The sequence below is a fragment of the Prionailurus bengalensis genome, chromosome A3 (genome assembly GCF_016509475.1).
Source record: "Prionailurus bengalensis isolate Pbe53 chromosome A3, Fcat_Pben_1.1_paternal_pri, whole genome shotgun sequence".
NCBI classification, from domain to species: domain Eukaryota; kingdom Metazoa; phylum Chordata; class Mammalia; order Carnivora; family Felidae; genus Prionailurus; species Prionailurus bengalensis.
In genome coordinates, this window is record NC_057354.1 from 133983094 (window position 1) to 134007636 (window position 24543).

The 24543-nt window shown below is 49.8% G+C and overlaps 1 protein-coding gene across 8 annotated transcripts in view; it reads right to left on the bottom strand.

The window, feature by feature from the left end:
• ASAP2 (ArfGAP with SH3 domain, ankyrin repeat and PH domain 2) overlaps positions 1 to 24543 on the bottom strand; it is a 171575-nt gene that overhangs the window by 69395 nt on the left and 77637 nt on the right. For all 8 annotated transcript variants that reach the window (XM_043604562.1, XM_043604561.1, XM_043604557.1 and 5 more), the window contains exons 3-6: positions 22859 to 23004; positions 5233 to 5307; positions 3408 to 3457; positions 1176 to 1305 (exon numbers count right to left, since the gene is read on the bottom strand). In XM_043604562.1, coding sequence (XP_043460497.1) covers positions 1176 to 1305; positions 3408 to 3457; positions 5233 to 5307; positions 22859 to 23004 — 401 coding nt within the window. The remainder of the gene's footprint in view (positions 1 to 1175; positions 1306 to 3407; positions 3458 to 5232; positions 5308 to 22858; positions 23005 to 24543) is intronic.

Here is a 24543-nt window from a genome sequence, read left to right on the forward strand (position 1 = left end):
ATTAACATTCTGAAATCAACAAGCACCTGTGCAACAGCCCTGCGGTTGACTGCTCCGTTGACTGCTCACAGGGAATCGAGAGCAAGGCTGAGCCAGCGACAGTGCCTGTCACAAACGGTACCCGTGCACCATGCACACTTAAAACTCAGGTCTGCACCTGCTACGGCACAGACGCCGTCGAGTACACGGGCTTCCCCGGAACTGCCAGGAGAGCAAACCCTCAGGCAGAGGCAGGAGTGGTTTCCACAGGCCGTTTTTACAGAGACCCACAAGCAAGACATAAAAAGGCTGGAGAAAAAGGCCTTCAGGATTGGTTTCTAATATTTTCCAGCCCCAAGCCTCCGCCAGGGAATGTCCCAGGGTGTCAGCACTGTTTCCCTCCCCCTCTCCAGAGGCAAGGGCTCAGGCTGCAGACAGGCACTCCCCAGGGCCTCCCACCTCGATGAGCGGACCTGGGAGGAAGCACTTCAGAGGCAGGTGGCTTGGCTCCCCGGATGCCCTCTGTCACTCACGCCCATGTGCACCCAGACCCACAAGGGGACCAGCTGCATTTTTTTCCAGCTGACTTCTCCCTGGCCTCCTCATGGATTCCACTGGTATAATGAGAGCCCACACACCTCATTAAAAAACACTAAGGGAGGGAGTACTTTAGCGACGCTCCATGTGAGAGGGAAGTCTGAGTATGTATTTGAGGCCAGAGAGGACATTTCTTTAAATTTAGTTTCTTTCCTACCTTTTTTTTTTTTAAGTTTATTTTATTTATTCTGAGAGAGAGAGAGAGAGAAAGGGAGGGAGGGAGGAAATCCCAAGCACTGAGCCCGAAGCAGGGCTCAAACTCACGAACCAGGAGATCATGACCCGAGCCGAAGTCAAGAGTTGGCCGCTTGCTTAACTGACTGAGCCACGCAGGCGCCCCTCTTCCCTACCTTCAATTAGTGGTTGGGGTTGGATTCAACTCATCCCACGCTCCAGGAGACTCAGGCTCCCCCAGTAAGAGAAACTGGACAAATGGAGTCCAATCATGCCCCGGTGTGCTGTCTGAAGCCTCTGGAAGTGTGCATTCTCCACAGGAGCTGACACGCCGTGAAGACCGGCTGCAAGACAGCACCCACTCCCACCCCCCCCCCCCAGCTGGCTGCCTGCCCCCCGCAGGAACCTGCACCCCCAGCTCTCACCTCGCACATCTGGAGCTGGAAAAGCCGCCTCTCCTTCTCCATCTCTTCGGCGATTTCAGCCCCGCTGATCTCGGTGCGAATCATCCCATGCAGCTTGGCATGCTCCTTCTTCTCCTTTTCAATTTTGGTGCTGCAGGTGAAAAAAGCAAGGATAATTTGAGATGCCACCTGGCACGGCAGTCCAAACCAGACCAGACGGGCCTGCGGGGATCCCATTACCCAGCCTGCGAGACAAACGTGCATGAGTCTTCTAGAAACAAGACGGCCTCTTAACTCACCGGAATGGAAAATGCGCGTGGTTATAAGAATGTCACACTTGGCCTTTCTTGGGTACTGACTCAAAATATACTTTCCTAAGCACCTACTTCATGCCAGATCTGGGTCAGAAGAGGTAAGAGAGCCTGCTTACACCTCAGAGGCTTCCTTCGGGGCAGCGTTCTGTTTGTCCGTCCGTCCATGTGTCTGTCGGTGTGCCCGCTGAGCCACACACAGGGTGCTATGTGGCGGGAGACTCCCTCCCTCCTGGGATTTCTCCCTGCTGCTCTCCACCCGCCTCCTCGCTGAGTGAGGTCTTGCCAGGGCTCTGCCTCGACTCGGACAGCGCTCTCTGTCGCAGAACAACCCTCACACGTAAATGGTTAAAGAGTTACTTTTAAAAACTATCTCAGAATTATTTCAAGCTCTCACACTCTCAAATCCTGGGATTTTGTGAGTAATTCTGTCCCCACTCCATGTACGTATGTCCTGATTTTGATCTCATTCCCTTTTCAAACCTTTCCCTTTCGGAACCACAAGAGCCTCTCAGGTAACCTGCTTCAAAATCCCGCCCCCCCCCCCCCCCCCCCCCCGTGCCCCTGGTTCAGAAATGCCCAGAAGCGTCTCCTCTGAGAGGCCTGAGGGTGGCCCCAACAGCAGCTGAATGGAAATCCACCTCTGGCCGCGACCCGATGACTCTGGCAGACTGGCAACAAACCAGCGAGTTTTGGCTTCCTGTCTACACGGGAGGCCTAGTGAGCCTCTCCGTGTCGAGTGCACAGCACTGGTCAGCGGAGGAAGGAGGCTCAGGGCAGGGACAGCAAGCCTGGAGCTTCTCTGGGATGAACAGACCTTCACGTGCTCTAGTTTATTCCATTAGTAAAATCTGGAATTTGGGGATCCGAGCAACTTGGAGAAATTTTGGTGTAGAAATTTAAGATTTCCAGGAAGGGACAAGTATCAGAGGTTTGGTATTCCCTGGTTTGAGCTTTGTGATCCTTCTCCACTGAACAGATACCCGGGGCTGGTTTTAAAAACAACACACACACACACACACACACACACACACACACACACACAAAACCCCAAGTCCAATTAAATACTTGTAGTGACATCTGGAACAGCTTTCTTCTTAACACCTCTCACTTTGCCAGATGGCTTCATGTTAAAGTCTCTCTCTCCACTCAGAAAACTACATTGTTACCCAATGCGCAGTCATTACACAGCAAACGTGAGACGTTTCAAAACATGTTCTCTCTCTCAAGTATTTACAGTAATTAAAACCACTATCTCTGCAATCAGCAGCCCAATTCTAGTGAGCGAGCGGGATCGTCTCCATGCTGGGAAGGAGCAACCGTGACCAGGAGCGATGGCTGGAGCCAACCCGAGAGGTCCTGCCTTCAGGGGGACCGTGGTGCACATCCAAGAATCAGCTGACCCTTTTCTTCGCGTTCTCGCAGCAGATGAAGCCATCAAATAAGGCTAGCGTGGGGAGTTCCAACAAGCTCTTTTCTCTCTCTCTTTCTAAACCAAGGGACTGGTGCTTTGGAGAAATACAGACATAAAGCTAAAAGCAGATGGCTCACGCGGATCGCCAGCAAGATGAAGTCGGAAATCGTGCAACCGTCATAAACGGTGATCAAGTAGAGAAAGTGTTTTTTTTTTTTAAAAAAGGAAAAAAAAAACACCTCCCGAGAAAACCTGGCCTTATCCTTCAATCAGCTTTCCTGAAAATAACCCTCTACACCCGTGATGACATAACAGAAAAGGGACCAGGAACAACTTGTTTGAAGAGGTCCAGGGCGTCGCTGAATTTAGACACCGAGTATGGAAGCATCTGACACAAACCACAGCGAGACGGTTTTAAGGGAATTCGTCCCTGGGTTAAGGTTTACTTAAGAAAATACCTTTAAGCTATTAAAAGCTCAGTTTAAAGTTAAAATCTCAAATTACCTACTAAAAAATGGCAACACTCACATTTTTGTTTCATAGTCCTTCCAAGCTTTATCAAAAGGCTTTTTCAGATCCTGCAAACAGAGAGGCATAAATTAAACAGAACTAGTATTAACTTCCGGGCAAGACAACTTACTTATTCCTAGACTGGCCCCGAAAGGAACATTAATTTCTGTAACAAATGACGCATGCGATCCCAGGGAAAAGAAAGAGCATGAAAAAAGCACAGGCTTTTAACGAGGTGAGCAGACGTGCCAAATGCACGGAGAACAAGCAGGAATCCCATCACACACCCGCTCCCCACTGGCGTATTGACTCATGGCCTGCGGTGTTTGACCCACACCCTGCCCTCTGCCTTAGGACTGCTCTAAAATTAAACCCAGAAAAACATTTAATCTGCAAGTATTTTAGTACCTCTCTCTACAAAAAAAAAAAAAAAAAAAAAAAAAAAGGCAGGGGGGGACTCTGACTTTTTCTACGACCAGGAGAGATGTAACCCTGATTTGGGCCCCAACAAGGATATAAAAGCCATTCACCTTCTCCTGAGGTTTTTGTAGAGAGAGGTACTGAAATACTAAAACACAAGAGAAGGTGAATGGCTTTTATATCCTTGTTGTTGGGGCCCAAATCAGGGTTACATCTTTCCTGTTCATAGAAAAGTCAGAACCTCCCCCCCTCTTTTTTTTTCCTACTCTTGCGTCTGGCACTTAGGACCTCGGACGCTGATAAAGCCAGTCTCAAAAGCACACTGAGCCACTAGAAATGCTACCAAATGGCTCCCACCTACTTATGCTCCCTTTCCCCAGGGTTCCTGTGTAAGAAAGGACCTCCTTTTGGGGGGAGGGACTTATTTTTTCTCTTTTGACCATTCACTGTCCTCATGACAAGGCCCAGGCTCCTCGCCTGGCATCCGAGGCCTTCCAGGAACTAGTCCTTCCCATGGCGGGGGGAAGCCTCGTCTCCTGCTCCTGCACCTCCCCGGACAAAAGCCACATCAAAAGCCTCAGGAGCAGGGCCCTGTCGTGCTCCCACGCCCGTACACACGTGTCCCTCTGCCCTCCCATCCTGCTGACTCGGCTGGCGTGTTATTTTAGGACCCAGGGTCGGTCCAGGACAACGAGGAATGTTCCCCGGGTCCTCCCGGCTCACCAGGCCCAGGGCTCCCGCTGCCCCAACAGCCTGCCTGCGCTTCCAATGTGCCAGACGTGACTGGGAATCAAGTGCAGATCCAGTCAAAGAATCTCATCTCCTAAGAACTGGGGCACAATCATCTGTTTTTCGTATGACACATCTGTTTGTGCCAGGGACACGCTCAGCGTCTGGTATAGATGCCATTCGAGCCGAATGTTCCTCACTCACATGCTCACGGAACAGTTCACACCTGAGGTCTCTCTTCCCGAACAAGGAACATCCTTTGGAGGACAGAAAGATCAAGTCGGCTCAAGCCGTCCTGGGCCAGATTTTCCTACCGGGAAACCACATCCTGGCCAGGACCTTTCTCCCAGCGGTCAACCAGCCGCACGCCAGCCGGACAACCAGACTTCCCCGCACGGGTTTCCCCGCTCAGCTGACAGAGCCCCAAACCGTTCACAGGTTCCCAAAGGGCTGTTCTCTCCCTTCACGCCCCCCCCTTGCCATCCCACGTTTAGAGCACCAGCAGGAGGACCGGAAAGGCCATGGGTCACCCCTGGTGTGGCTGAAAGGTGGTGCCAAGGTAGCAAATCAAGGGAAACAGAGGGACAGGATGCCGTCCTGCCATCCCAGTGAGAACACCGCTGCCCCAACAGGCTGGCGTGACTGCGGTTCTCGGTTCCACGGGGAGCGGGAATCAGGGTCGTTAAGGACATACCCCTTTCACGCCTTTCAGGTCCCCCTTCAGCAGACTGTCCAGAGGGAAGGAGATGATGTTGTTCATATTCTGAATCTAAAAAGCAAGCACACAAAATTCTTATTCGATTTCCTTTTTTTTTTTAATTTCTAAGTTTATTTATGTATTTATTTAGAGAGAGATAGAAAAAGCACGAGGAGGGGAGGGAAGACAGAGAGAGAGGCAGAGAGAGGGGGAGAGAAAGAACACCAAGCAGGCCCCTTGCTGTCACTGAGAAGCCCGACGCGGGGCTCGATCTCATGAACCGTGAGATCATGACTTGAGCTGATAACCAAGAGTCAGACGCTCAACCTATTTCCTTTTTAATCTGAAGTAAGAACAGCAGGATGTTCAAGAACACCTGGTAGTAATTAACCTTCACCAAAAACCTGGCCAGCACGTGCATGACCGCTTTACCCATTCCTATGTTCTTTGTGGCGATTTCATTTTACAAATAAAACTGTAACAAGTCTATTTTTCACAACAGCCTTCTACTGCTAAAGTATGAAGTTTGTGGAAAGATAATTATTACAGTGAAGACAAATTATTTCAAAACAACCAATGACAGAATCACTTTAAAGATACCAGAACAGAGGGGTGTCTGGGTGGCTCAGTCAGTTACGTGTCCAACTTCGGCTCAGGTCATGATCTCCCCGTTTGTGAGTTCGAGACCCGCATTGGGCTCTGTGCTGACAGCGCAGAGCCTGGAACTCCTTCAGATTCTGTGTCTCCATCTCTCTCTGCCCCTCCCTCACTTGCAGTCTGTCTCTCTCTCAAAAATAAACAAACGTTAAAAAATAAAATAAAATAAAATAAAAAAGATACTAGAACAGAATCACAAACACTTCCTGCTATCGCTCGTGGCTCTTAGCTCCTGGGCTATGGCTTACTCAAGTCTCAGGCTCACAGACCACAGCATCCCCACGGTGGCCCCCCACGGGGAAAATCAGAACGAAAAAGAGAACGAGAGGGGCGCTTCTGTGTCTTTGTGAATGTGTAGGAGTCAATGTTCAGAGAGACGAAAAGGAATGAGTGTGTGTTTGTGGTGTGTGTGAGGTGTGGGGCGCATGTGTACAATGTGAATGCGTGTGTGTGAAAGCGTGTGTATGTGTTCCTAGTGTGTGTGCATGTGGCTTTATGTGGTGCGTGCACGTGTGTAGACAGCGTGTGTGGGTGTGTGTATGTGGGATGTGTGAGATGTGTGTATACGTATATAGTGTCTGTACGTGGGGGGGTGTGCGTGCATATGTGTATATAGTATGTGTGCGTGTGTGGTGTGTGCGTATGTGTATTTCTGTGTGTGTATTTATCCGGAGATAAATGAGAAAATCAGGGAGAGAGGTTTTGAGATCCTCTGTTCCCTTCCCTGAAGCACAAAAGCAAGAGACAGTGAGACTTAGCAGGTTGTCACCATGGATTAAACCGACCAGAATCAAACCCTTCCAGCACACTCGAGCCCGCGCACACACAGCCAGCAAGGCTGTCCCCGCCGGCTTCAAATGTGAGGGAGCAAAGACACGACGCTTCAGTTAGGAATGTTCAGGCACAGACTCCCTGTGTTCTGGACCCTACAGAGTCCCTCCCCGGCGACAAGCTGAAGACCTGCTTTCTCCTCTCCCCGGGCTCGGGCCACTGCCTTCAGTCAACACAACACGGGTCACTTGGGGATACACACACCTAGGTTACGGGCCTATAAAAAATGAGACACAAGTAAGGACTTTGGAACCATATGCATTTATTGTTACACCTGAGCAGAGGAAACTTTTAATTTTAGTAGAATTACCTGGAATAGGAAGACCAACTATAGGCATAATTTTTAAGGCGATACGGGATCTGATTTTCATACACTACTCGGCCAAAGAAACTTCAAAACAGAGGGAAGAAATTTACTTGAAAGCTAGTGGTAAGGGGCGTGATAATGCACCGAACTGCCAATCTGCCAAATAAATGATCAACTAATGGCTGTCGTTTCAGAAATGCCTCTTTGGGGTAACTTTTGTCCGAGGCTTACACAACTCTGTGTCTGTCACGCACCCGACACTTTTCCGGGGTACGGTGTCATCAGCTATGAGTGGCGAGGATTAGCCTTAAGTTAGATGTTCGAACGCCGAGATGCTGAGCTGGAGGCAAGGTGTGAGGATGACTGGACGGAACGGGGACAGACAAAAGGCCGTGCCGGTGAGTCAGCTGATGGCACGCACACCTGGTTTCCACCGTGGCAGGAGAAAACACGAGTGCAGGGCGCGGGGCTGCCCCACGCCTGTCTCCTTCCACATCTTCCACGTCTGCGGGCACCCACGTGCGGCCACGCCAGCTGCCACCCCACGCCGGCCCTGCCCGCGGCGGGCGGGTCCCTCACACCGGGATCCCCTCCGCTCCGCCTTTCGGACCAGCTGCTTGCCCACGAACTCCCTGCGCGCCGTTCTTGCCACCATGTTTTCCGGACCGAGGCAAAGGCTTCCCCTGCTCCTGGCCACCAGCCCCTGGTCTCCGCCTGCCCCGCCCCCTCCTCCGCAGTTCTGTCAGATTCAGCTGGTGTGGTGCCCCTCACCCCTGCCCTCGGGACCCTCCACGGTCCAAGCCCCTTCGCCACTTTTCATCTTCGTATCCAGCCAAGCGGAATCCTTGGCTGTTCTCTGCTCGTGCTCAATCTGTTCCACCCGCTCAGCATCTTCCCGCAGCCCCCTGTCCAAAGCCTTCCCCTCCATCAGGCTCCCCGCAGATGCTACCTTCCCCGTGAACATCCCCCAGCAGGAAGTGATCCCTCCCTCCCAAATCCTCCAATATTCTCTTTTTAAAGAATTTCTTCAGGTCCTTGACGGGTTCTACCCTGCTTCATCTCATCAGTCTGACCCCGTACGTCCGAAAGGACGACTTTCAGTGTCCCTTATGCTATATTCTCCACGGCACCTAGTGCCGGGCCTGGCCCGGAGCAGGTGCTTAAGAAACACGGATTGATAAATCAATTATCTGTAAGCATTTTTCTGAGCATCTAATACAGAAGAGACAGAATCCAGAGATACATTAATATCTTTACGCCAAACATCATACAACAAATGCGTATGTGAATTAACTAGTCCATTCGTTGCGTATTTATTCAGCACGTATTTGTAGATAGCAACTAGCTGGCTACAAAGATACATAGAACACAATGTACTAGCTGGCTACAAAGATACATAGAACACAATGTTTGCCATCTCAGAGGGAGAATAAATATATACACACCAAGCTTTAAACAGAGAAAGTCTAAGACATACCCAAGACATACTTGGGAAGGAGGTGACTGTCCCAGTTGCTGAGTCTTGAGACACTGCCCTTTCAGCGACATGATCACACAGAGCCACGGCTAACAGTCAGAGGCACAGGTCAATTTGGCCCTGAACACCATCTAGAGACGAACCAACATGGCATCATCTTGGACAAGGCAACTGCGAGACAGGGGCCGCAAAAACAGCCCAAAGCGGGGCATCAGAGCCGCCCAGGGCGAGAGGCTGAGCCAGAGGCACCAGCACAACTCAATTTTATAGTGGGTTGGAGAACAAGGTGCTTACAGATTAAAAATCTTATTTCCAGAAAGAAGCCTAGTGGATTTGTTACAGGAGGCATGTGTAAGCATGAATGCACACATGAAGCGAGTGAGGAAAACGAGATCCTCTACAGTGGCGGGGACAGAACACCACACAACTTGGTTTATAAATCTATTTGAGACTATTTGTTATTTAATTCAAATAAGAATGTAGGTACTGACACACAGGTATTAGGGCCAGAAGAGGTAAACTAAGCTTTGGCATCTAGAGTGAAACTGTCAAGTTGAGGAGTGAAAACTTTTGGAGATCTAAACACACTGACCAGCTTGCATTCATTCTAGATACTGCAGATGGGGCCCATAGCCTAGCAGCGACCAGGACATTAAAGAGCCCCTACAGCTGCCAAGGAGATGCACAGGGTCCTCAGGGAGTGACAGGAGAGGAAGCTAAAGAGGCACAGAGGGGTTAGCAGCAAAGATGGGTTAGACAGAGCCTCAGTCCCCAGGAACGCACCATTTAACAGGAGGGACAAAGCCCATAATTAAGTAAGCAAACTGCCATGTGGCTCTCAAGAGCCATAAATAAAGCACCACAGAATTTCCAAGAAAAGAAAACTACTTCTGGTCTGGACACCAGGGAAATCTTCGCTGATCAGGGGTTATGTGAGGCGGGCCTTTAAAAGAGGGAGAATTTCATCTTGCAAGACGGAGTAGAGGGTATCCCAGGCAAGAAGCAGTGTGGACAAGCGAGCAAAGGCACAGCCCAGCACGTGAGCAGAGAGAGGAGCAGGGAAGACGATGCCGAAAGAGAAGGCTGGACGCCAGACTGACTGAGGAAGTTCTGGCCTTCGTTCCAGGTGATTTTTCTTTCTGGAGTTACTCAAATGATCTAAAGTAAGAAACTATTACTTTTCTAATCAGAAAATCATTAGCTTAATTATTATAAAAGAAACAAAGTAGATTAGTGGCTGCCTGGGGCTGGGTGTTAACTGTAAGAGAACACGAGGGGCTGACCTTACTGGGGGCAGAAAACGTCTCCAGGCTGATTGGCGGTCATGGCTATGCCACTTGGTAAAATGACTAGAAATCACTTACTCGTATACTTGAAATAGGTGAAGTTTATGACATGTGAAATACACTTCAATAAAGCCATATTTTAAAAGAAACATACAGGGGTGCCTAGGTGGCTCAGTCGGTTAAGCGTCCGACTCTGTATTTTGGCTTAGGTCATGATCTCACAGTTCATGAGTTCAAGCCCCGCACGGGGCTCCACATGGTGGTGTGGAGCCTGCTTGGGATTCGCTCTCTCTCCCTCTCTCCCCGCCCCTCCCCCACTTGCTCACTCTCCTCTCTCTCTCTCTCTCTCAGTAAATAAAAATAAACTTAAAACAACCCCGGAAATATACAATTACAAATACAAACAGAATCCCCATTCGTGGATTCACTAACAGAGCTTCCATCCTCCTGGACATTAGCCTCTGCACTGACACACAGTCAGAATGCTGCTCCGCGTACGTAACGTGCACAGCACAGCAGCATTCTGACTCAGGGTGAGCGTCCCAGGAAATGACTGCTCTGGTCTCTGCCTGGGCCGGAGAACACGTGCACCAGAGCCCAGATGTTCTGTCTTGGCAAGTGTGCCCTGCAGCACCAAGGCCGGGCTCTGGATCTTTCCCTGACTACGTATGTCGGGGCAGCCCCACAGCCTCAGGCCCACAGCTAAATGAGCCATCTTCTGTTCTGGCCAACAAGGGCGTAAACCACAGCCAAAAGACTAGTGCACATCCTTGTGCTCAGCAGCCCCAGCCTCAACTCATGAGTCATGAAATTTTTATGACCTATGGGAAGAATTAAATTATCCCTGGGTAATCCAACTAGAATATTTCCTTAGCGCCAAGCAAGCACTGGGCTTTTCCCTTCTGCTCCGACTTACTTTTTAACAAGCATGTTACAAAAACTGGCTTTCTGAAACACCAAGTATGGTCTGAATGTAAGTTATTAATCTTACACTGCTATTGACTATGGATCTAATACCAATAGCAAAGAGGCAATCTTTTCTTTTTTTTTTTAATGAAAGCTCTTATTTAACTCAAGTCTACACCCAACTTGAGGCTTGAACTCATGACCGTGAGATTGAGCGTCACATTCCGACTGAGCCCGCCGGGCATCCTGCAGATTGGCAATCTTGAAAGTAACAATCCTCCCTTCTCTCTCTTCCTGTCTTCACCTGACAAGATGAGGCCACATGGAGTCAAAGGCGAGCAATCTCACAAGGAGAAATACAACGATTCAGTTGGTAGGGCAGACAGGGCTAGAACAACCTCAAGATCAAGAACAACCTCATATGCCCTTGCCACCGACCGGGGAACTAAAATGGACAAAGTGATGAGGTGGGGACTGGGAGAGACAGAGCCAGCCAACAGCTGTCTTTCTGTGATGTTCTTCCTAATTATTTTACGTTTTTGGTCTTAAAATTCCTGGCCTCTAGCTTTGTCACTTCCATACTCTGTATTTGCACTTCCCCTCCTATGCTGCCTCAGCTCACAGGGTGCCATCTCACCTGCTACCTTAGCTCTAGTCGCTGGTGATCCAGCCAGAGCTCTACCCTTGGTCCCACTGTACAACCGACCCCGGGGAACCTCAGTGCTCCCTTCTCCTTGACTTAGGCAGAGCAAGATGGCCTTGCCAAAGGAGATCCATCTAGAAGCCTGAACCTAGACAGGATGCTCCTATCATAGCTATGTTTAAGAAGCAACATGAGGGGTGCCTGGGTGGCTCAGCTGGTTAAGTGTCTGACTTCAGTCAGGTCATGACCTCACAGCTCCTGAGTTTGAGCTCTGAGTCAGGCTCTGTCCTCACAGCTCAGAGCCTGGAGCCTGCTTCAGATTCTGTGTCTCCCTTTCCCTCTCTGCCCCTCTCTCCTGCTTGGGCTCTCTCTCTGTCAAAAGTAAATAATAAATGTTAAAAAAAATTTAAGGGGGCCTGGGAGGCTCAGTTGGTTAAGTGTCCAACTTCGGCTCAGGTCACGATCTCACAGTTTGTGAGTTCGAGCCCCATGTCAGGTTCTGTGCTGACAGTGCAGAGGTTGGAGCCCGGAGCCTGCTTTGAGTTCTGTGTCTCCCTCACTCTCTGCCCCTCCTGTGCTCACACTCTGTCTCTCTCTCAAAAACGAACATTAAATTTTTTTGCTGTTGTTTAATTTAAGAAGCAGCACAAGAAGAATCACAACAGAAAAAGTCCCTGGGCAGACTTCCTACCTCTGGGCCGATGAATCCAGAAAAGAACAGGTCTTCCCAGGGCTCTCCTCCAAAATCCTTAATAGAGTCCAACTCTCTTTGGGGATAATTAGCTTGTCCTTAAAGCATCAATGTATCACTATATAAAACATGGCCAAATAATCTTACCTGAGATTTACCTGTGTCATGTAAGTTTATTTTAATCTGCCTCATTCATGAGAAACTGGAGAGGTAGATAATACTTTGAGATCTGTGGAGTTTTTCTTTTCTTTAAAAATTGTTAAGTCATTTATTTTGAGAGAGAGTGAGTGCACAAGCACACATGCAGGGGAGGGGCAGAGACAGAGAGAGAACGCCAAGCAGACTCTGCACTGTCAGTGAAGAGTCTGAGGTGGGGCTCACCCTCATGAACCGTGAGATCATGACCTGAGCCAAAATCAAGTCGACACTTAACCTAATGAGCCACCCTCTTTTCTTTTTCTAATTTTTTTAATGTTTATTCATTTTTGAGACAGAGAGAGACAGAGTACGAGCAGGGGGAGGAGCAGAGAGAGAGGGAGACACAGAATCCGAAGCAGGTTCCAGGCTCCGAGCTGCCAGCACAGAGCCGGATGTGGGGCTCAAACCCACAGACTGTGAGCTCATGACCTGAGCTGAAGTCAGACACTTAACCGACTGACCCACTCAGGAGCCCCCCTCCTCGTTTCTTTGTAACATGAGCAAATGCTGCTCAATCACCGAGTTAACAAGTAGAATCGAGGCTTCAAAGAAAGGCAAACCATGTGTCCAGCTTTGGCACAGGGCCAGCACCTCCCTGTCGGGGTGGAGGGCTGTAAAAAGACCTCGGACCTCATTGCTCCAATTAAGGGCATAGTTCTTAGTAGAGGTTTCCATATTAGTAAGGATAAGCACATATGAAACTCCCATCACCTGCTGGAAACTTCACGTTATTTCCAGGAGCCAGAGCCTAAGACCCAAGAGGGCATGTGGGTGGTGTTGCTAGGGTGTTAGAGTAGCAGGGAAGCCTATACACCCGTGGTAGCCACCAGCTATGTGCACCCACTCTCACTTAAATTACATCAAGTTAAAGACCAAGTTCCTTAGCTGCACTAGCCATATTTCCGGTGCTCAAGAGCCACAGCTGGTTACTGGTTTATTACACTGGACAGATGTAGACCATTTCCATCAGTGCAAAAGTTCTACTGAACATCAATGCCTTATACCAATAACTTAAACGTTTTTAAGCAGCTTTATAAAGATGTAATCGACATGCAACTAGCTGTACACATTTTAAGATGTACAATTTGCTAAGTTATGACATATATACACACACCCATGAAACGGTACCCAAGATCCAGACAGCGAACACATCCATCCCCCAAAAGTATCTTTGTGCCCCCTTTGCCACCCCCAACCCCCTGCTCCTCACTTCCTGGGCTGCCACTGCTCTACTTCTGTCACCACAGAACAGTTTGTGTTTTCTAGAATCTTATACATACGGAGCCGCGTAGTACGTGCTCCCTTTCGTGGCTGCCTGCGTAACCGCGCTGAGCGCGAGCACACCTGCCTGGAGAGCCATCCACGGCCCGCTCCTTGTCCTCTGAGCAGTCCACGGCCTGGCTACGCCACCGTCTGTTTATCCAGACACCTGCCAACAGACTTCTGAGTGCTTTCCAGTTTGGGGGCTACTACAAATCTTACAAATAAAGGTGCCATGATTGTTCGCGGGATGGGACTCTCAAATAGCGGTCTTAAAGGCCTTCTCAGAAGGTGACATTTCAGCAGAGTATGAAGTGAGGCCCCGAGCCCTGGGAGAATCTGGTGGAAGAGACTTCCCAGCAGAAGGAATTTCTCACAGGAAGGCCCTGCGGCAGGAGTGTGCCTGGTAGGTTCAAAGTTTTCTATGTGCTTTCCAAAGGCTGCTTCCCTGAACGAATGGGCATCCAGGCAAAGAGATTTTGCAGAAGCAGAAGCTGTTAGGTAAAATGGTCCAAATCTTTCAATGGCACTGGGCCGTTTGCTCTCATTTGACCCTTACAACTGTTCTGAGAAGTATGTACAGTTATTCTCATTTTACAGATCTGTAAAGCAACAGAGGGCTGAGTCACCCCCTCGGCCCCCCGGATCCCAGTGAGAAGAAGCAGAGTCGAGCTGAGAGGCGGGAGCCTGAGCTTGACCTATCATTTCGCTCCCAGAGACAGCCTCATACACATGACCCGAGAGCAGAGCAGGAGAAGTTGGGACACTGAACACGGGCTTCTCTCTGAGGGTCTCCGTCTCCGTCAGAACTGCCCTCTGGTTCCTTGATACACAAGGGGAACCATCAGGTCACTTTGCTTTTGGCGTCACTGAAGAGACTTCGCCCCCCGCCGCCAGCAGGGGTCTCCCGTGCGGGGCACCGGGGACACAGGCTCCCAGGCCGCCTGCTGTGGCAGCAGAGCCCCGCCGCTGATTTGCTTAATTAAAAACGAAGGGAGGGGAGCCCACGCTGATCTTGAGTTAAGTCTGACACAAACTGAAAGATCAAAACCAGCCAGCCGCCAAAAACACACTGGCAACTTTCACACCAGAGACACGAGGGGATACGGCTGACCTGGTTTCTGCCTTGCACGCTGTGTCTCTGCCAGTCACACTGCTCTGATCTTTCACGGTTCCAAGTGGAGAGAAAACGGTGACCCTCTGCCCCTCTTTTCCATTCGACGCTAGGTGCTAAAGCTGCACACTTTGGCCCACCTGCAGCCATGTTGAAAACCGCGGACGGCCAGCTCCGAGGCTCAGGGGAGCACCGACTGGGAGAACCCAGGATGTGTGCCATCCCAGGATTCCACAACTTCTCCTGAAGCCCGCATGCTGTGAAAGTTAAGCCATCGACCAAAAATGAAAGCACCCTTTCAAACTTCTTACCTCCTAGAACGCAAGGTTGGGAGATCCTTGCTGGGCTCACAGAGGCCCAAGCATCAGTGTCCCTCTTCTTGGGGGTAAGAAGCCTCACAGGCACTTCACCCCGCTGTCCTCTAGGCTAGCTGGCTCCTGACCGGCGAGGTCAGCATTACAGGGAAACTTATCAGACATGCACATACTCAGGAACTCTCAGAACGGGCCCAACAAAGTGTTCTCACAGCTGCCCGGCACCCGAGTCTGAGAACCACCATTCAGTAGGTGCGGCAAGGGGCTGTGATTTTTACTTGAACGAGTTCCAGGTGGTGCCGGTGCTGCTGGGCCCGGGACTGCACTTGGAGAACCTCTGGTCTAGAGCAATGCTTCTCCACCTGTGTGCCTACTTGTCCCTTGGGGACCTTATAAAGATCCTGGTTCTGCAGACCTAGGGGACGAGGGCCTGGCAGTCTGCATCTCCAAGAGGCCCCAGAGGATTCCACTATGTCTACATGTTCTGTGAACTGGAATCTGGGATATGCAAGCACAGATATGGTTTGCCAAGTTTTAGATTTTAAGGAATGATTGATTAGTAGCTGAAAATTCCCAAAGAGAGGGGAATGCACACAAAGAACCTAGGACCTTGAATTGATTTATATAAATCCACTGATGACACCCCACAGGGGCAGGGGCGGGACTCCTGGCCGAGCAATTTGCCAACAGGAGGGGACACAGGGAGCACAGGTCAGAGATGCCCTCTGTACCATCAACCTCTCACAGCCACCAGCCCCGCCCCTCTGTCACTTTCTCCCTCCCTTACCAACCTCCGCCAGCACAGTGAACACCTGCCGTCCCCTCCTCCCTCTAACGCTTCTCCTCGTGCTACCAGAACTTGTCCTCTGCTTTTACACAGTCAGGGAAAAGGTCACTGTGGCCTCTTGGTCACTGAGGTCACGTATCAGGGCTGTTCCTCCAGCTCTCCGGCTGCCAGGATCCCGCGGACCCTCTGCCTTCGTTCCTATCTTCTACCCCCATCTGTCCACACATTACTTCTCAGATTTCACAAAAGCTTTTTTTTTTTGTTAAGTTCAAGGTCCCCTATATCATGGTGGTTGTCCCTTTTAATAGCCAGCAATTGAGAAACTACAGGATAGTGAGAGAGAAGACAAACCCTGTTTTGAGTTCATTATTATGATTCAATCAATCATTATATGAATATGTCATAATAGCGTGTCCTCTGTGCACCTGGCAAGTCATTAAAGCTACGTGCAGGACATGTTCATAAACCCTGCAATGATGCTCGTGTGCAGACAGACCTGAGGACTCCCCGGCCCCATCTCCACCCCAGGGACCCAAGGACCAAGGCGGGGGCCACACCTTCAGGGCTCTGTGGCATTTGCACAGTGGCCACTGGAGCACACACTGCTTCTAATAAAAGCATCTGTGTGTCCCCGGCCAGATGGCAGCGTTTACTGCCTGGAGAGCACCAGTGGGCAGCCAGTCACCCCCCTCTGTTTCCCACCCCCAACTTTCCCACTTTCTCTGACTTCCACAAGTCAGTGTGCCATGGGGATTACAACGAGGCAGCCCTGACATTCAAAAAAGGAAGGAAGGAAGGAAGGAAGGAAGGAAGGAAGGAAGGAAGGAAGGAAGGAAGGAAGGAAGGAAGAAAGAAAGAAAGAAAGAAAGAAAGAAAATGTTATTGAAGTACTTTTACATATATTAGGTGTCTGTGCTACAGCCAAGACATGGGGCCCTCAGATTAGCTTTACTGCTTTTGTTGTTCTGGTCAAAGTTAAGGATGTGTTTTCTTTTCTGGTCAGGGATCTGGGAGTGTAGGGAGAAGCAGACAGTGCTGAAGTCTTTGCGAGTCTAAGACAAAGCATTTCCCGCTGTGTATCGGGCCAGTTAAGAAATCAGTGCAAAGGTTTCTAGGCGTCCAAAGTAACCGTCAGTAGGTCTGTCCACAGACTCCATCCTCCTGGAGAGGCTCTAGCCCTCCTGCCCTCCTCACTCAAAGCTTAGAGATTTTTACTTTTCATACAAGCCTACGGCCAAGTTAGCTTCTGCTCCAGCAACCAGTGCTGTGGAGCAAGAAACCGTGGGGGCAGGCGCTGGCAGCAGCAAAACACCAGCAATTAGCAGGGAAAGGAGAGGACACCAAAACATCAGAAATGGAAAGTGCATAGTCTGGCACCGATCGAGGGGCAGAGAGCCCCATACACCATGGACAAGACACTAGGGGTTTCTCTGTACTTCAGCGTAGTTCATTAATTTATGCCCCAAACAGTGGTTACGCCTTCCTCCCAAGAAGAGGAAATGATAACCAGTGTCCCTGTCTTTGATAAGAAAGTAAGACATTTTAATATAGAAGACATTTTCAATAAAAGACGTTAAAAGAGAAGAAGTCTGTGTACGTACTGAGGGTGAAGGTCTCTGGCAGGAAGCTCTCTGTACACTAAGCAAGGAGATGAGCCGTATTAACCTGGGGCATCAGCTCACATTTGGGCAGACGTGTAGGGGGTGGCAGGAGAACACTGCTGGACTGTTCCCCGCACGGCGGGGCGGGACGCCTCTCCGTGGGCTGTGCCCACGTCCCGAGGACACGGCCCGCAGGCCACCACGTTCCCCCACAGAACGTCACTAGCTCCGTACTCTGCTGCTGTGATGCCTTGTCATGTCGATTAGTTATGTAAAATAAATTCATGACTTATGTGCATGTTGGTCAGTGGAACTCTCAAATTCCTCTTTCAATGTGAGAGAGGTGAAATGTCCTCCGCCCCCGGATCTGACGCTGGGACGCCCTCCTTCCCTGGGCACCCGCTGGCCCTGATCCCACCTGGGGAAGTTTGCCACCTGTGAGTGCTCAGTTCACTACCAATTCTCTGAAAGAGGACACAGGGACTCCGTGTCTGGGGATGACCTTTCAGCAGTCTGTCCTCTAATGCAAAGCCACCTCTCAGCACAGAAGTGGTCCCTGGAAAATCTTTCCAGGATTCTCACATCCATCTGCTAAGAGGAAGAAGAACCTAAGAAAACTGGGCTGAGTTTAGAACCAGCTTCATTTCACACATGTTACATTTCTGGAGCTGCCTTGTTTCTCCCCTTTTCTGCATTAACTACAGAGAAAATTCAGAGGCTCTCTGAAGGTGAGAATCTCACCCCTTAGTAACAAGATCTCACTTTATATTAAGTTGGCCTTTCTTTGGAGATGTTCCAACGGCTTTATAAACATCCTTTCATGCCACAAAGCAGGTAGGCGGTAATTCTTCTGTCCGGACAAGGGGAGAATTGACAATCTCAGCCACCCAAAACTGAAATGTTTTTAAATGCCTGAGAGAAAGTAAGAGCAAGGCTGTAAAAATAAGAGATAGGACAGATGTGACCAAAAATAGGAATAAGAATGGTATACAAAATACCAAAAAAGGAGAATTTTCCTGTAATCAGCTCGCTCTCAGCAACAGCTTCTTAGAAGCGGCCTCTTGGTGCTCTGGTGGCCGGGCAGCTTTGCCGTCACCGTCGGCCTGGAAAATCAGGCCTGGCGATGCTAAAGCTAATTTTGGTACCAGTAAGACATTCTCCCTCTCTCTCTGATCTTTGCCAGAAACAGGATCAACAACCCCAACTCCACGAAGTAAAAGCTGAAACTAAAGGAACGCACACAGTCTTGCGCTAACAGGAAGCTCCTATGACCAGAACTGAAGTTAGCGTCTCAGAACGACACTAAGATGTCACTGTGTGCTGGGCTTAATTTACAAAAAACCTTTCCCGCTTACTCCTTTCCTCTTGGTGCTGGCCCTGAGGCAGGCCTGGTTTTCCCACCCTTGTGTTACAATGAGGAAACCAAGGCCACCCGGCTGCCTCATGGCCACTGCCACTCAGCCTGGCCTGCGTTTCCCTCTACGCTTTCCCCACACTGCCATCCCTCCTGTTCGATCCTTTCCTCTCCAGAATAGCTGACAAGAAGGCTCAATTTCCTTAAATGCCACAGTGGACACAGTATGGATTTGGAGCGGTGTTTGTTTTTTTGTTTTGTTTTGTTTGAGAGAGAGAGAAAACGAAACAGAGAATCCCGATCAGCACAGAGTCCGACACGGGGCTTGAACCCACGAACCGTGACGTGGCAACCTGAGCTGAAATCGAGTTGGACGCTTAACTGACCGAGCCACCCAGGTGCCCCTGGATTTGGAGTTTTAAGACCTGGATTTGAATCCCAACTCTGTCTCATGATCACTACAGACCCGGTAGGCCAATCAGATGAAGGTAACACAAGCCGTCTCCCACAGCCGTCAGGAACAGAAGGAACCAGCAGGAACAAGTGTCCCCTTAACGCCTCACGCCAGGGTTACTGCCCCATGGGTGCTCATTAACGATGGCCACTGACAACTTGCTGCAGAAAGCGGGGGCCCTGCCGGGACTCCCACAGTGCTCAAGGTGGCAAAGCCGTGGGGTGGTGGGCGGAGCAGTAGTCCGCAAGGTCCGGGCCCTGCCCTGCCCTCAGTTTTGCAGAAAATCAGGAAAAGAAGGGGCGGTTTTATTTAAGCGCACTGGTGTCTGTGTCACTGATGGAGAAGGCTCGCCTCGCCAAAACCACGTGCCCAAGTTCTTGATTTTTAAAATTCCATTTCAGAGATGGGTCAGTTATACCTCGTAGTTCCCTCCAGTTGTGGTTCTGGCACATGCGGTTAAGAGCGAAGGGCAGTTCCTTTCCAACCGCAGCCTCAGTCATATAACCTACAGAGCAGGGGGAACACGGACTCGCTCGACAGGGTTGTTGTAGAGATGAAGTAAGTTAAGACGAATAAAGCAACCGGCAAATTCCACACACAAAACCGGGTATGGTATTCTCGGTCTCGTTTTCTCTAACAAAACAAAACGAACACACACAACTCCAAATCCATCGTCCTCTCCCATTTCAGAGCAGAGAAAAGCCAGGTGTAGAGATGAGCCGGATGAAGACAAAGAGTAGCCGCCTGGGTGAGGGGGAGGCCCCTGCTCGAGGCCCTGCTGGCATTCCCTTCGCCGTCCTCCTGGGGTCCCTGTCACCGCCTCCCTCCTGGCTGGATCCTGTTTCCTGACTCACACATCTTCCTCTTTCTTGGCTTCCCTCTTCGTTTTGCTAAAGCACGTCCTTCAGGAGTTCCAGAGAAATGACGCACTGGCGCCACACTTTCTGAGCCTTGCATGTCTGAAAGAGTCTCTGCTTCTACCCCCGTGCGCAGCTGCTGGGATTCCAGGTTAGAATCGTGCTCCTCAGGATATTGGTGGCCTTGCTCCGTGCCTCACAAATTCCAGTGTTCCTGCTGAGATGTCCAATACCACTGATTTTTTTAATGCTTATTTTGAGAGAGAGAGAGAGAGGGAGAGAGAGAGAGGGAGAGAGAGAGAGAGAGAGAGAGGGAGAGAAAGAGAGAGAGAGAGAGAGGGAGAGAGAGAGAGAGACAGCGCGCACACAAGTGGCAGAGAGGGAGGGAGAGCATCCCAAGCAGGCTCCTTGCTGTCAGCACAGAGCCCGACACGGGGCTCGAACTCATGAGATCATGACCTGGGCCAAGATCAAGGGCTGGACGCCGAGCCCACTGAGCCACCCAGGTGCTCCCGACACCACCGATTCTTAATCCACCACGTGCCTTCTGAAGCGTTAAGACCGGTCACCTGCGGTGGGTCCTCTTCCCTCACTGTTCCGGGCACTGGCCGGCCTTCCATCTGGAGACCAGCCACACCTTGTTATGCTCACGACACCCTCCTGTTTTCCATTCTCTCTGAGGCACCTGTCCACTGAGGGTTAATCCTCATCTCGTCTTTTATTTTCCATGTTTTTGTTTTGCTTTATTTTTTATGTTTTCTGAGAGGCCTCTATTGCAACCTTCTCACTGGATTTTTGCTTTTACATTTTCTCACAGCAACCGTCTCTGTCCTTTAACGATAAGCTGCATCCCGGCCCGTTCCCTCTGACACAAGGTCTACCCTGATCTCTCTGAGGCATTAAATGCAGTCTCTTCAAAGTTCTCTTCTGCCCTTCACGCTGCCCGTTTCCTCTAAGTCCTTTCTTCTGCTTATTTTGGTCTTTCATTCTGGAGGCCGTTCGCTCCTACTCAAGAGTGAGGCGCTCAGAGCAGGGAAGGGGTGGACCCACAGGGGCGCTGGGAGAGTGGGCTGCAGGCGGCCTGTGTCACAAGAAGACCCCCACAGGTCTTCCCTGGGACCATTCAGCTTCTCCAGTTTCAAAAATTTTTTTTGATGTCTATTTATTTATTTTGAGAAAAAGAGACAAAGCCGGGGAGGGGGAGGGGGAGAAGGGGAGCGAATCCCAACAAGCTCTGCATGGTCAGCAAGGAGCCCCATGCAGGGCTGTAACTCATGAACATGAGTTCCTGATGTTTCAGATCAGAGTTCTGAGTTTCAGATCATGACATGCACTGAAATCGGTTGTCAGGTGCTTAATGAACTAAGCCACCCAGGTGCCCCTTCCCCATTTAAAAAAAAAAAAAAAGCTCCAATCTGACTCAGTGGTGAGAACCTAATAAGCATGTCTGCCGGGGTCCAGGGAGTGGGCCGATGGGGGGCTGGAGCTCCCTGTTTGAGGTGCTGGCTGCCAGCCTGTTTGGAGCATGAAGAAACGAGTGACCAAATTGATAAAACCCCATGAGATTGCAAATTAACGTGAGTAAAAAACTCAAGTACAGTAATGGCTTTTTAGTGCTACCATTCCTAACTGAAATATTTTACAAGTGAAGACAGAGCCTTAAGGACCTGGTTTCTTCCCCTCTCCCTTATTAGCTCATACACAATGTCCCCTCCCTGCCACCTCCTCCAGCCAGACGTACAAACCCGCCATCATCATCACTCCAAGAACGATGAGCTCCTTTCTTCGCTTGTAATTCGCGTGCGGACGGGAGAAATGAGAAAGGCACTGCTGTTGGCGACCCTGACCCGCTCTGGTCACCCATGACCTTGGGGGAGCGAAACAGGAAAGAGATGCGGGGACCATCCTGGCATACATTCTCCTTGTGGAAGAGACCAGGCGGCAGGTCACAAACACCCTCTCGGGCCGTCCACATGTTCGGGACTCTGTTCCCACAAGGGAAGGCACAGAGCTGCCAAGCCCGAGAAAGAACCCCATTCACCCCGGCTCCCCAGCACCTACCGCAGGCAAGAAGTGCCTGTTCCGTGTTTCCATGTACTTCAGTGACTTTTTTTAGGCTCTGCATTTGGGAGCATAAAAGGCCTTTAAATATTCATAGCAATTTCTGTGCTTTGATTATAGGTTACCTTGCTGTGTAAGACAGGCCTGAAACATATTTGTTAAATATTGTTAAGTTTAAATGCCTACCATAATTACCAGAAACAGGACTATTCTACATAGTTTAGAAACTTAAAAAAAATTAAAGTCAGAGGCCCTTAAGAAGATGAATGCTTTTATCCATTTTGTCCCACAGCTGTGCATATTTAAAAGGCTGACTTGAATTTAAAAAGCCGTGTGACCATGAAAATTGCAATTCTAAAATGTATTCCAAAGTGACCTAATGTGATGGAAAATACAATTCCTTTAGGTACCACATGAGCTATGAAATTTATTCCCGTTCATCAAACAAACCTTAACTATCCTCTACCGAGCTACCTTTCCATCTAAAGTAACGGCAGGGGCACCTGGGTGGCTCAGTCACTTGAGCATCTGACTTCGGCTCAGGTCACGATCTCAGGGCTCGTGAGTTTGAGCCCCACGTCGGACTCTGTGCTGACAGCTTGGAGCCTGGAGCCTGCTTTGGATTCTGTGTCCCCATCTCTCTCTGCCCCTCTCCTGCTTACACACACACACGCACACACACACACACACACTCTCTCTCTCTCTCTCTCTCTCTCTCAAAAATAAACTTTAAAGACAAATTTTTAAAAAGTAAAATAGAAAAATAAAGCCACGGCAGGCATGTCACACGTGGCCCACCAGCTGCACGTGTATGTGGACACTTACCAGGTTTTTGAAAAGTGCCGTCAACTCCTTTGTGAACACTGAGAACTTCAGGAATGCACTTCCTAAGTCCGGGTCGTCTCTGCACACACAGTTGCCACCGAACTTCTCCAGAGCCTGGGTGTACTGCTCTTCATTTTCCACGTGAGCTACGGGCAGCAAGGTGAGATGCGTGGTTAATACGGCAACCTCTCCATCCCCGTCCTCAGCAGGCTCTTCTTAGTTGTGAATGAAACTGAACACATCAGCAGGACAAAAACCTGAGACAAGTCAAGGTGCACCAGGAACACAAATCACTTTGCCGTCCTGACAACACCCCGTCGTGCTGGCAACAGATCCCAAAGGACAAGCACGATGACCGGGAGGGAAAGTCCCCAGATTCTTCCTCGGGTAAAGAAAACCACTGCCAGCCAATGCCAATACCTGGGCCTGAAAACCATGGCAAGCAAGGGGAACATTTGTCTGTGATGGGCCGCCCCGACCCTGAGCCAGATTCCCATGACCCGTGAATGGTGTGCCTGCCCACCTTACCAGGGAGGCGCTATGCCCTGGACCCCCAGTGGTGGCCTCAGGGGCTTCTGACATGAGTTTACCAAACAGAAGAGAAAATTAATTTCACTGTTTAAGCCCTTTTTCCTTGTTTTTATTTGTATTTTTTCCTTTGACATTTCAGAAAAGGAGTTGAGAGTTCTGGATAAATTAAATGCATTTCTGAGATTATACTCAGCAAACAAGACAGAAAAACACACATATGGGTCCTGAAGAATGTGTGGCAGAGCAGGAAGAGCCCTCAGATCTGGGTTCTAGGCCCATGCCTTCCGTGGCACGGAAGGAGCACGTACATGACTCTGGTGAGTAAATGACCCAATGTCTCAGCCACAGGAAGGTCAGAGATCTGCTGTGCGATACTCGCAAGGGTAAGGGGAGAATCAAAGAAGAGTGTGGCTGACATCGGCCCCCACCCAACAGCACTGACTGGTAGTCAGCAACAGCAGATGTCATTCATATGATGCACAGTTTATGTTTTTCCACTCCTCACGACAACTTTGTAAGACATATGCATTTTTTCTCATCATGGTGAAAAGAAATCGGGGCTCAAAGAGATCAAATAAGTTGTCCTGGAAAACAGAGTCAGCAAGTGGCCGAGCCAGAGTTCAAACCAGCTTGTTTGGGGGGGCCCAGGGTTCTGTGCACTGGTGTCTGTGTCACTGATGAAGAAGGCTTGCCTCGCCAAAACCACGTGCCCAAGTTTCTGATTTTTAAAATTCCATTTCAGAGATGGATCAGTTATACCTCGTAGTTTACTCTAGTTGTGATTCTGGCACATGCGGTTAACAGCAAAGGGCAGTTCCTTTCCAACCGCATGCTCTTTTAGAACTATTTCAAAAGTTGGTGGTCAAGACATGGGCAATTCCAGTGTGGCTTTGGAAGGGAGCGACAGCCACAGCAGACGTCTGGTGCTGAGGTCACTCCACTGGGTGGGAGAAAACAGAAATGCAGAGACCTAAGTCGCCCTGGGAGCCAGCGGGGAGCCCCTCAAAGTGGTGCCTGTGCCGCTCTAAGTGAACACTCATGGGGCACTCACCGGGTGAGGGAATTCACCTTCAGTTAATGCCTACCAGGTGGCCTTTAAAGCCTTTGTTCAACTTAACTTGGTAACACTCTGAGGTGTTAACATTATCATCCCT